This window comes from Seriola dumerili, unplaced genomic scaffold (genome assembly GCF_002260705.1).
Source record: "Seriola dumerili isolate Sdu_G_001 unplaced genomic scaffold, Sdu_1.0 BDQW01000081.1, whole genome shotgun sequence".
Lineage (NCBI taxonomy): Eukaryota > Metazoa > Chordata > Actinopteri > Carangiformes > Carangidae > Seriola > Seriola dumerili.
Genome location: NW_019174336.1, coordinates 5,139,101 through 5,152,549, shown reverse-complemented (window position 1 = coordinate 5,152,549; position 13,449 = coordinate 5,139,101). Strand labels below are relative to the sequence as shown.

The following is a 13,449-nucleotide window of genomic DNA, read 5'->3' as shown; positions in this document are numbered from 1 at the left end:
GGGAACTATTGAAGAGAAATTAAATGAAAGTCGACAAAAATAAGTCCTGCAGCTGGAGGCTTTGGGTACAGCTGTGTCTGGGCAGCCAACTGTGCTATGTTCTCTGCAGCCACAGGCATAGGCGGAGGCAGTTGAATCAGCTACAAGAACCAATGTAAGATCCTGTCTCTTGACCGATAGTTGTACCGCTGCATAAGTGTAGCTGAGTTTACCTCCACTAGTTGGCAGTTACCAGTATGGTTCCTCACATTATTACCTCTGCCAAGGAGGGGGATGTTTTCACCCATGTCTGTTTTTTGTCAGCAGGATTACGCAAAAAGTACTTGACTGATTCCACCAAATTTTCTGGAGGAATGGGGCATAGGTCAGGGAACAACCTATGAAATGTTGGTGGTTGGTTAAATGGGTGGATCAAAGACTTTTTTATAATCAATTTCCTTAACATTGTAAGATAGGACTTGATGTAAAAATGAGACGGATTAATGGTGTTGAGATCTATGACTTTCTTCAATTTGGTTCAGATCCAGATAATAATCTAATCTTGTCTAGGATTGTCTGGCCTTGGCGGAAGCAAGCTCCCTACTAAGTGCCACTCTAGTTCTCCATAATTTAAATTACTTTTATCATTATATTAAATGTTTTTTCTTTTTTCTTTTCTTAAAACCTTTGCTTTTTTAAGCTAAACTCGAAGCAGAGCCTGACAAATGGCTTGTGTTGTAATTGCAGGTTCTGCAACAGATGAATGGTCTGTCACCCAGTTCAAAGAGATGGCAGCTAGATGGAAATCCAAGAGCAACACACAGTGGAAATATCTTGAGATAACAAACTTGTTAGGTGTAACCCTTTCCTTTTGTCATATATGTGGTAACCCATATATTGGATAAGCACCTATATAATACCTCAGGACCTGCTGCTATGAATTCATTTTAGTATAAATGTATGTTATTTATTATCTGACATACAAAAGTAGCTTGAAAATTCTTCCTAGATGTGAAAATATAAAAATCCCAAGAAATTTGTGCTTTCTGTTCAGCAGTGGATGAGCCTGCAGCTGAACAGTTCTATCAGTCTGACACAACTTAGCTTACAAAATATTGCTTCAGACATTAAAAGAAAAAACAAATTCTTGGGTAATATCACCTTGTAGCCATGTGGCTTTTCTATAGTATGGATTGCCATGAAGTTTCGTACAGACATTTGACTCTTTATGCAGTGCCATCATCATTCCAAGATGTATTTTTTTCGAATTACCAAAAGCAAGAGTCGACATTTGGTTATGTTTTTTTTTATTCAGCTGACACAATTCTTTGAATGAGCTGATGCAGGGATCAAACAAGACAGATGTCCAGCATGTCATTTCATATTTTTTAAAAATGACAATTTGTACAAAACAAGTAAAGTTACAATGATCAGTCTCAGCCAGCTAAGGCAATCATGTGGATTGATGATATGACAAATCTAAATACAAATAATAAACATTTAAAAAATAACCCCTTGGCCAGAATCTGCAGACCTGTGGCTAAACTTGAATCTAATTGACATTAAGCTGACATGAAGGCTAAGTACATTTCTGTTTGATAGCTGTAGCATGCCTCAACCTTGTGGAACCTTGGAGGCAATTTAGTAAAAAGCAAGAAAATGAAGCTTTGGTGTTTTCCCAGCTTCAGAGCTGCTGTTTTGGCCAGGCTAGTGGACTACGCTCTCACCACAAACTCCCTGAGATCTTACTCAACTGTATCCTCTGCTCCCTGCAGACTGTACACCGTACTACTCATCAGTCACTGCTGACCATTGCTCCAGGACCAAATCGTGATTCTGCTGAGAAGCTACAAGAATTGCTTCTTTTCTCTGGACCCAAGCACTTCTCAGATTGAATGAAGCAGAAATTCAGACCGACAGCAATTACTCGATGCTAAGTGGGTGGTAATAGGCACTTGTTTTTCCACTAGGGGCCAAAGAAGCTCTGCAGGGTTGGGCTACTACTCTTGCACTTGCTGAACTGATGCATAATCTTTACAGTACAGTGAAAGAAATTACAGTATTTTTCTGTGAGGATATATGTGTATTGGTTTACATGAGGCTAACAAAAAAAAGATAATCTCCTTAGCACACTTGAATCTAACATTTCTATTGTTAAAATAGTAAATAATGTAATGTACACCTGTTGCAAAGCTACACTTTTAATACCTTTTAATCCAGGTTTGATTTCTTCTACCAATGAGGTGTGCCCATTGATCTTGTTGAGTGTCTAATCATCTCAGGTGTTCCTGTCATTTTACCTTGTTTGTGATTGGGTGATGCAGCCTGTGGCTATTGTACAAAGATGACGCTTATTGCAATGTTGTTTAAAGCCTAATGATGACAAATGACTGAAACTTTAACAATATTAACAATGTGCAGGAGTTCACCACTTGACAGGATAAGGCTGGCGTTGAATTGTTTTTCTATTGTCAACAAATCCCATGAAAAGACCAAAACCAACAATGTGCTTTTCCATCTCTGAATACCTTCTGACCTCCCTACCCTGCCAGGGGCACTGTTTCCCAAGCCCATTTCTTCCTTCTGAAAATTTAAATATTTAAAAACAGCTAAAATTGTATAGTTTCATTTGTAATGGTCTCAGTGATGTCCTTAAACAACTGCGCACTGTAGTTTTAGCAAACAGAACTAAGTAGTGTTTTTGCTGGGGATGGCTTTCAGCAGCACATTAATACACACTTGGTGACTATTTCCAGTACCAGGACAGTGTGTGTGGGACAAAGAGTCAAAATAAACTGTTGTGTATCATTATTGTAATGAAGGAACGTGTCACTCAGTGCAACAGTGTAGGTCACTGCTGTGTTTTTTAATAGTTCTATGGTACAGAGGAATAAGATATATCAGACTTTGTCTACACAAACTAGACTTGATGGTGAATCAGTTTGTTGTTGGTTTTGGTCTTCTCATGGATTTATCCTTTAACATTTCTAGTCTTAACACATGTTAAAGTTGCTATTTGTATAAAGAGCCGTTTACTACCAGTGTTGCCAAGAGCTTCAGCCAACATTGTGTTTACAAGATAAGAGGTTATAATACGTCCTCTGAGCAACGCTACTTCTTCAAGGCAGGCTGGACGCTACAGTGACTCACTATCGGGAAGTGATGAGACAGTCTGGCCAGACTGGGGCTAGCTGGTTGGCATGCTAACGTCAGTAGAAGAAAAGAGAAAGAGAGTTGCTTTCCACTGCTGGAGACTCTTAGTGAGTAAAGGAATGAAGTTTGAAACTTGCAACGTTTCTTCTAGACTGGTAAGTAAATGCTAACGTTGGCTATGTAGTAATAGCAAAACTTACAAACAGCTCCTTTAAGTCTTATTTTAAAGCTAAACTACAAAGCTGACTAACATACTGTAGCAACAGCTTCAGTGCCCATGAAAGTGTTATACCTGAGATGTGAAAAAACATGAAACTAAAAACAGTAAACGCTGTTTCGTATTTTAACAAAATGAGGAAATTTGGTCTTGCTCTTGACAAGAGACAGCATCAAGTATCTAAGATAACATGACTGGTCCCTTTTATTGTATTTGGAATTAAATAAATGTTGGTCTTTGAAATAAAACTGGATCAACACCTTGAGAAGAGTGACACCTCTGAGTTCACTTGCAGTACTGAAGTAGGGGATGTACAGTGAGAGAATTTACTGGCCTGGTCACATACGGCCAATTGGACGACAGTAGCTGCGTCCACATCCAGAACACATTGTTAAGAGGTCAGCTGGGACAGTCTGACTTTTATAAACACAATGGGCAGACTATAATAGAGGCCCTGAATACATAACAAAAATCAAACATAAAAAAAAACATTGTATATAAAAGGATAAAAAACATACATTTTTAAATTATTCAATACAAGATAAATGTCTCTGTAAACAAAATTGACTTCTCCGTGAAAGAAAAGGCTGGGGGCCCCTGTGCCCTCTCAAATTCATTAATATGGAGTCACTCAACTTGAGAGATGAAATCCCCAAATACAACAGGAAAAGCAAGTGACGTCCTCAGAAATTGGATGATGTGTTCCAGGTGTCCTCTTAGTGTCCATGTTTTGAACAAAGGTTTGTATCCTGGACTGTTGAGTCCTCTGGGACGGCACAGCTTTCAAGCACCTCTAGCTGAAACACACAGGTCCGACAGTGAAGCCAAACTGGTATGTGACGTTTCCACCTCCCATTAGTGCCAAGTCTCTCAGAGGAAGCAGCTGGAGGTCCTCAAACTCGAACACAGACTCTCGAGGTCCAGAAACCGTCTCCTCTCCAGGCTGACACACAGGAAACAGAATACATGTTTTACATGTAACTGCTTTGAATCATTACCAGGTTTTTACGTGACGGTAATAGTTCAGCATATTTTATCCTATATTTTCTATCAATTAGGGTTAGAACTAATGATTATTTCCATGAGCTGTTGATTGTTTATTCATTGTTTAGTCTATATAATGTTAGAAAACATCAAAAATACCTAAGATGACACCTTCACTCCTCTATTTATAACATAACTCTTCTCGTATATTTCCAGGAATGCCAAAAGATACATCCAGGACTAACTTTCCTTAAATATGATGTCTGGGGCGGCAGTGGCTCAGGAGGAAGAGCGGGTCATTCACTAATCAGAAGGTCAGTGGTTCGATCCCCGACTCTTCCAGTCCGTGTGTCGAAGTGTCCTTGGACAAGATACTGAACCCCAAACTGCCCCTGATGGCGGTTCCATCAGTGTATGGCTGTGATGTATGAATGTGTGAATGTGGCAAGTATTGCAGTGCCCTCCTTTAAAGTTCCTCAATCCAATTTTCATAGTAGCAACTAACACAACTACTGCTAACAATAACAAGCTAATAACAATTATAACAAACTGTTCTAATAATGTCTTTGCAGTAACTTTGTTTCCTTTCCTATCTGACATATCATTATATATTTTGACTTAAAGCTATACTATGTAACTTATTTATGATATTTTTTAGTTGAAATATTCTCCACAACATATCTTAACGTGGAGAGGTTCTGTCAAAAGCTTCTGTGACCCAGATAGTTTCTGAGCGAGTCAGAGGAAGAGGCTCATGGCTGTCAGTTAATACATGATCAATACTCCTCTTGTCATGTAAAAGAGATTTTATATCAGTTGCATGACTAGTGCGTCCTCAAGGCTTTGAAGAGTAGGGCAACAAAAGGAAGTTTAGAGATTTTTTTTTTTTACCACACAGTCTTTAAGTTCCCCAAGGTAACTCTGCTTCCTTGTGTCAGTGAGGAACTTGATGTCTCTGTCTGTCTGGCCCAGTCTGTGTCCTGGATGGCAGGAGAAGGTCACCTTCTGGACGGCAGTGCTACTGTGTAACCTCAGAAAACGCATCTGGACCACATTAGCACCTGGATAGTAAAACTGAGGAGAAGAATAATAGTAATAGTAATAGTAATATACTATCAAGGATGGTTCATGGTTACAGATCAATAATGTTAACAATCAATATTAACAGGTAAAAACAAAGACTAATTGAATGGAAAATGAACAAAATGACATTATATGAATGACAGAAAAACAATACTAGAAACATTAATGTAGAAAATTACTGATGTATTTCCTACAGTGATGAAAAAGTTACAAAGTGGAGCATGTAGCAGCCAAAAAGCCTGATTTTTTTCTCAGAAGTTGGTGGAGACAAAACCAGAGCAGAAAGGAGAGAATCATAATTTCATCAGGTGGACACAAACACCAAAGACAAATGACACTAATGAGGTCTACTCCTGCTGGATGTGTGAATCCTTGCTAACACACTGGCCATATATGTTTGTGTCCGTGTTTTTCTGTTTGTTGTGGATTTCTACTTCCCCCCAAATGTCCAGTAACATCACAGAAGACAGTTTTAATGAATGTTTATTTTGGTAGTTGTATCCAGAGGGACTGACCCACCTGAAACCCCTGCTCCAGCCTGCTGAGCCACTCAAAGGATCCTTCCTCCAAAAATTCTTCCATCCAAGCTTTTATGGGCAGCTGCGAGCAGAGGGAAAAAGGACACACATTTTCAAATCTGAATGCAAGTCCTGCGCTCACGTAAGTGATTTGTGAACATCAGTGATGCTCAGACAGCAGCTGATGAACTCTGGATTAGCATGCAGCTAAAGCATGAATCTGAAGTAAATTGGCTGCATTAGTAAAAGATGCATCCGCTTCGCACTACGCATGAACAATTCATATTATCTTTGCTTGAGTGAGTCGATGTTTTCTGTAGTATTGACTGCATTGGAGTGGAAAGGTTGACAGGTGAATGTGTGTTTTGTGTTTTCATACAGACTGCAGTACAGAAAATGACAATAATAATGAGAATAATAACATACTGATCATCCTGATGCCCTTCAAATGACTTTGAATACCCTTTCAAACTGAATTTTTTTCCATTCCATGCATTGCTCTCCTCCTTCCCACAGGGAGGCAATGCTTTTCATACACAAAGCTTACTTTGTTGAATGCTGTCTGTTTTCAAAGAATTTTTAAAGAGTAATGCAGCAAATAGTCAATTAGTAGTAATAGTCACCTTAAAACTTAAAACTAAGGTGAACAGTAAAGGTCATAATTTAGACCTTTAGTAATTGTTTGTGTGTATTATATGTACATTCCACCTTTGTTCCTGCCTTTAATACAGTATTACTTGGTCTAGTAATAAGTTTCATTGCTTTATTTTTTTCTTTTTTTAAAACATGTATCCAGCCTCCAGCATTTAGTTTCAGTTCAACATTCATTTGCACATTTTTTGCAACCCTAATCAAGCTAGCCAGTATGTTGCCAGCATTCATACAACAATCTAAGTAATTGCTAATGTACTGTTTCACTAACTATGGATGTTATACTCTATTTACTTCTACTCCTATGGACTCCATGTACGGTATGTTTACAAGATTTAATACTGAGTTGCTGCTTGTTCTTTAATGTGAATAAATGTTCTTCGATGCTTTCTTTGTTTCTTCTTGGTATGAAAATAAAGCACAATGTAAATAGACAGTTAATATACTTTTGTGAGTCCAGTTTTCTTGTTCTATAATAATTTATTTTATTTAATAATTAATTTTACAGTACCTTTGGTCTTGTTTACGGCATCTCATCCTGTCCTGATTTGTAATCACTGTGTTTTGTCCCATACAGTTTGAGGGCTAAAAAACTTTGTTTATGTAAATTTGATAGTGAGTCCTGACAGCTGTAGGGTGGAAGAGTGTGTGCTCGTGTGTGTGTGTGTGTGTGTGTGTGTGTGTGTGTGTGTGTGTGTGTGTGTGTGTGTGTGGCAGATCCCAGCAATGAAGTGAGTGAATAAAATATTGTTACAGTAGGAATGCTGGCCAAACTACCAAAAAATAAAACAGAATTCAAGTCATCAATGCAGATGTGTTAGTCAATACTTTGAAAGTGTGGGCAGACTGCTAATTCATCAAGATGAGATTCAGGTCGTACAACAAAGCTGTGTGAAATTAGCGGGCATGTCATTGATCCAGAGGTGCAATTTCCTGCAACCTTCATCCGGCGATGTCTTTATACCTGAGAGTCTCGAGGATGGAGGCAGGTCTGTTTTGATGTGGAAGAGAAGCTGCAGTAGGCCAGCAGAGCATCAGCCGGGCTGCCCTGGTTGGGGTCAATGTAATACATTCCTGCAGAGAAAGGTCAGTGAGAGCTCAGTGACATATGCATATGCGTCAAAGTACTGTACTTCACAATGACAGGAAGACCTGAGCATCCACTCCAATGTACTGGACTCTACTAAAGAAAGATTAAAGATGTAAAGTGTGAAAAATTGCAGTGTGAAAACATTTATTTCTGCTGCTCTAACTAGTCCACCGATGTGATGTGATGAGAATCATAATAATGACACACTTACGACAGTAACAGCGTGTTACGATGATGCACACAAACAACACAGAGAAACAGAACTTCAACTACACTAACTCAGTGATTTCCAAAATAGAAATTTTAAGTGTGGATTAGTGTCTGTGACTGACCACTGCTGTATTCAGGGTGACAGAGCCAGAGCTCCAGACAGGTGGTGGCAGGATACTCCTTGCTGCCATCCGGAGGATCCACCAGCAGCCGAAGCTCCTGCTGCAGAGAATCCAGCAGAGTCTGGATCAGGGGATAGTTGGGCTTATCGGACACGTACATCAGGTCCTGGACATGGAAGGACAATTACCCAACACACAGTTAATTTCATGTTTTAGGAGAAAATGTCTGTGTTTTTGACTTAAATGGCAAACACCAATACACAAAAGATTTATATATACTCTAAAGAGAATGTTTTACATATTCCTGATGTTTTTAGTTAAAACTGTGTAATATTCAGTGTAACATAACAATGTAAGTCTTGTAATATGACATACTGCATATGCTCTTATGATAAATGCTTTTGTAATTGTAATCCCACATTAACCAAAATATTTTAATTGGACACTAAAGATATGAATAACTTGCCTTGAGCTGAGTCAAAGTCATGTTCAGCGACTCTCCTGGAGGTCCAGGAACGCCAGGTGGACCCTAAAACACAAGGTTGATTCACAAGTGACAACACCACCAAATGAGAAATATATTAAAAATACTGTATGTACTAATATAGATTCCAATTTAGAAAAATATTATCCATTATAGAAAACTGTATTTCATCTGGTTGTTAAGGAAAAGAGCTGTAAACTGAAAAAAACATTTATTAATTTAGTGATTTTATTTTGTCTTAAAAATCTTAAATTCATAAAGCAAGTGAGTGATCAGGCATTGAGTTTAAGAAAACATTCATACTTTGACAGTTTTTGCAAACCAAGTAATGTAGTGTTCAGCTATATATTAGTGCATGTAATAATAAAACAATGGCCCAAGTGATAGACAAACAACCTTTTCTTTTTTGTTTTTGCTTATTTCCGCTGCATTAAGCTAATATTGGCTAAAAGCCAGTCAAGTTATAATCTAAGCAACCTGTCAGACACATAAGAGGCATGATCACTGTGCTAATCTCATATTTAACTGAATCATCTCTAGGCATTTGCAGATATCTTAGAATAATGTATACATTCTGAATGTACTGTGTCTAGTGTATTGTAAGTAATAAGAGAATATGATTTTTCAAGTGTTTTATCCTGTGTTGTCTAACTCTGGTGTAAGCTCACCGGGAGGCCCCTCCTGCCAGGCAGACCGGGCAAACCTTGGTATCCTTTCAAACCCTGCAGGGAGGAGAATATGAGATGAGCATACGATCCTGCACTGTCCTGCATGGCGATGCCACACCATAAAATAAACTGATATGAAAATAAAGACTCCGGCACAATCCCATTACATACTAACACCGACTCCACAGTGTGACAGCTTCATAAATATATGTGCTATCAACATGAACCAGATAACAGTGAGTTGAACAGAAGTGTAAGGACAAGAGAGCTAGAGTTCAGGATTTCATACCTTTAATCCAAACAAACCCTGCAACAGAGGAGAGAACAGGAGAAGAAAAGGGCATTAGCATGATTTTTCACCGTGACATGCATTTATCAACAAAGAGCTTCCGAGTCCTTTTATCTACTGCATTACGAACCCATCAGCCACGGCTTCACACATTTAATAACCCAAGTCAATGGATTTTTTCCCCCAGGACACAGTGGGTTGAACATAGTCATAATTTGCTGCTGAACTGTGAAAGACTCAACAGACTGGCAGCTGATTATTTGGCTGATAGATAGCAGTTACTACTTTACAGGAATGACTGGGTTTATTATAAAACAATAACATTTCCATCACACGTTCCACTACCCTGCTATCTCCATTTTTCAGACACGATCTGGAAGAAAAGTATGAGTGACAGATGATCTGCTTGAATCTAAAATATTGAATATCCCGGAGAAAGAAAGAAATAAGTAAAAAAGTATTGCCTAAATAAACTTTGTGTATCCAAAAGGATTTTCACAGCGGCAAAGTTCTTTCCATTAAAGAAAGTAACAAGAGTATGGAACCAAACTGAAAAGCAAAATACTGGTTACAAACAAAGGAAAAGAGGGATATGGCAGGTGGCTAAAATAATAATGTTAAATAAACAAAACGTGCTGCACAAATTTGCAAACGTGTTTTACAAAGTAAATTGGAAACGTACGGGCAGTCCTGGCATCCCTGGTGTACCCCTCGACCCTGGAAAACCAATACTCCCCTTTGGAAAGAGAGAAAGAGAAGTGGAGATCATCGAAACATTTTTACACCTCGTCAAAAAGTCAAGCTTCTAAATACAAAACTAACTTGACAAAGTTTATACTGTGTACCTGCTCTCCCTTTAGGCCCACTGGACCTGGCAACCCATCAGGACCACGAATTCCCTGAAAAAAAAAAAACATCACAGCAAGAATGACACAATGCAAGCACTTTCCTCTTCTTACTTCATTACTTACTCCCTAAATTTATTCATCTTTTTTAAAACACACCAATTTTTCTTATGTCCTCTTTCTTTAAGACAATAGATCGTTATGCCCTTTGTCTGGTCTCTCAGAATTGTCCATTTATGCTCCTATTTATCAGAACCCCTCTTTTAAAACAGGCTTGATGGCAGTTGTTTTTTCACATTGGTCTGATAAGGGTCGGTCTACCATCAAGGATATCTACAGTAACAATTGTTGACGTCCCTCCTGCTCGCTATTGGCAGTTGTAACAGATGAAATTGTGAAATGTGCCTTCAAGACATGCTGTGTTGCCTAGATACGAGAGGAGCAGCATCATCAGACTGCGCTGTTATTTTCCTTTAGTTAGTTGAGCAGCGCACCTTGATAAGAGTGGATGCCTGTTAATGAGTTCCTTATTTCTTTTTGCACCTCAACTCAAGAGTAACGTTTAGAGTACACGTGATTTCTGTTTTGTTCATGTATGATAAGATAGAGTCGTCCAACCAGGCATGGTATGGTTGAAGTGTAGCAAGTTAATAAACGACGAGTATTGTGGAAGCCCCGGCGCTTGTGTGGATGTGAGTTTTCTGTCTTTTTGTCCTTTCTCCACGCTCTCCAAACTGCTTCAACCAAAATACACAGACCCAAGCTGTTTGGGTACTATACACTATACTTTACATTGATATGATGCCCAAAGAACACAACTTCTTTGACCTTACGACTAGAATCCCTACCTCCAAACATTTAATCTCAGTTTATTGGACTTTTTTTCTCGAGCAACCTTCCTCTCCACATTAAAGACGTATGGATTAAGGATACTGATGAGGAGATTTTGGATGAGTTATGGGTGAAAGGGTTGGATGGGATCAAAGCATGTTCTATCAATGCTGGACTTCAGCTTTTTCAGTTTAAAGTCATCCATCACCAGAACTTTCCATCTGTCTCTGCAATCTGTGATAAATGTAAGTCAAGTGACGGGATGCGGCCATCTTTTCTGGTCATGTCCCAAGCTCAAGAGTTTTTAGGATGACATTTTTCAATTGCACAGAGACATATACAGCAGACAGTTAATCCCTGATTGTCTGTTGGTGATATTTGGTTACTCCAACTACTCCATTGACTCTTCCTCCTGCATCACAACAAGCCCTCAGGCTCAGTAAGGTCATAGCAAAAAGGCTTAGACTAAAAGAGTGGAAATCAGTTTCCCCTCCTTGCTTTAAAAATAACAAAACGACATGGTTTCCTGTCTATACCTGGAAGAAATCTAGTATACTATGTCAAGTGCCAACCCTTTATTGAGCATATTACGAAGGAGCGACCTGGGAAATAATCACATTGAACTGTACTGTACTGCTCTGGGCTCTGATCCGCCAGCATTTTGGCTTTCTGGCCTGTGCCATGGACCTCTTCCTCATCCTCACTTGGTATTGGATCCATGGACTCTGACTCTCAATCTACTTGCGGAGATTTCAATTATTGTACAGGCTGACATGCATATGAGCAGTTCTTCTATGAGCTGGCAGGTTCTCTGTTTTATTTTGTTCCACTCTGTGAAGTCTATTTGTTTTTGTTGCGTGTGTGTTGTAAAAAGGTAAAATTTCTTAAAACTATATATACATGTAGATAAAATAAATGTTTTTGCCATATGAAGAAAGGCAGATTATTTCTTCATGACTTGCACAACAGGTCTGGACTAATCATGAATTTTGTTGGTATCTAAGAAAAAATTCTCAGTACGAGAAAATTGGTGAGTGCCACAAATTCTCTTGATATGCTTGTACCTGCCACATAAGAACAAATCTGTTCGTATGACTGGTTCTTACATGAGGCCAAAGTCAAGTAAGTAACTCACATGACAATTCAAGAAATAGTCATAAGAGCAATACACATCCAAGCAAAGATTTAATTCAAATGTATTCCTTTAGTTAATAAACGTCTTCTTGAGTTTTGCAAGATGCTGCCAGATTCAAAATGACAGTAGCCATAAATAAATGGCTATAAATAAATAAGTGACCATTTTTGCAGTGTGCTGGACAACAGTAGATAAATCATGTGGACAGTTCACAACATTTAGTGTTTAATGGTCCTGTTCTCATCCCAGCACAGTGACTCTATAAAAGACCCAAAAAAATCACGTACAACTTTCTCTTTCTTAAACAAATAAAAACATTTTCTGATCATCGGCCATACAAGTTAAATAACGGGCACCACCCAGTCCCCACTGTAACATCTTTTCACCCAGTCAGTGAGATGCCAAACAACGTTCATCACACAAGACCCTTCACACCCCCTTTAAAAACTCAATCCAACTCCACTCTCATGGGAAGATCATTTACTATAATGCTCCATAATTCCCCTCTGCATTTTGTTTTAGTGTCTGAATTGTGAGCCCCAAAAATTCCAATAATTAAATCAATCAATAATCAATAATTATCTGAAATTTACAGCTCACTATAAAGTAAACTGTTCAGCGTCTAATATAAAGGGAGTGTATGAAGGAGTCATTTCACCACCAATATGACAAGTTGTTGGTCTGTAGACTGTGTGAACCATGTCAAAGACAAATTTACATCACTATGTAATGGACAAAGGGATGGACAAGTTTTTTCTGATTCTTCAGTATGATGTACGTATAACTAGTATATAATTTAATAAGGCTGACATCATGATTGAAATATGTTCAGTATCTCTACATAGTCATTATTACTATATACTGCTTTAATATGACAAACACATTATGAATAAGTTATTTTACTGATGCTTTAACTGCAAAAAAGTCAGAATAATTTTCTAATTGCCAAACTTGTATTGATATCCATCAAAAATATTGCTATTCTAAATCTAAGGACCTGGTTAATCGAAAACATAAACATACAGTATCTATTCACAATTCTTACACATGTGAAAAACTTTTTAGACAGCATGCATACATTGCTTAACAGCATATTTAGGAATATTCGTTCCTTTTTGACTGTAATTATTAGGAAAGAATTAATGAACATTACCTGGTACTTATTGATCACACCCACAGACAAAGTTACC

The 13,449-nt window shown here is 38.3% G+C and overlaps 1 protein-coding gene across 1 annotated transcript in view; it reads right to left on the bottom strand.

The window, feature by feature from the left end:
• Positions 1 to 4,142: 4,142 nt before the first annotated feature.
• col27a1 (collagen type XXVII alpha 1 chain) overlaps positions 4,143 to 13,449 on the bottom strand; it is a 70,263-nt gene continuing 60,956 nt past the window's right edge. The window contains exons 43-52 of the mRNA XM_022744445.1: positions 10,294 to 10,347; positions 10,131 to 10,184; positions 9,449 to 9,466; positions 9,160 to 9,213; positions 8,474 to 8,536; positions 8,008 to 8,173; positions 7,550 to 7,659; positions 5,936 to 6,016; positions 5,225 to 5,407; positions 4,143 to 4,292 (exon numbers count right to left, since the gene is read on the bottom strand). Of these exons, the coding sequence (XP_022600166.1) occupies positions 4,143 to 4,292; positions 5,225 to 5,407; positions 5,936 to 6,016; positions 7,550 to 7,659; positions 8,008 to 8,173; positions 8,474 to 8,536; positions 9,160 to 9,213; positions 9,449 to 9,466; positions 10,131 to 10,184; positions 10,294 to 10,347 (933 nt within the window). The remainder of the gene's footprint in view (positions 4,293 to 5,224; positions 5,408 to 5,935; positions 6,017 to 7,549; positions 7,660 to 8,007; positions 8,174 to 8,473; positions 8,537 to 9,159; positions 9,214 to 9,448; positions 9,467 to 10,130; positions 10,185 to 10,293; positions 10,348 to 13,449) is intronic.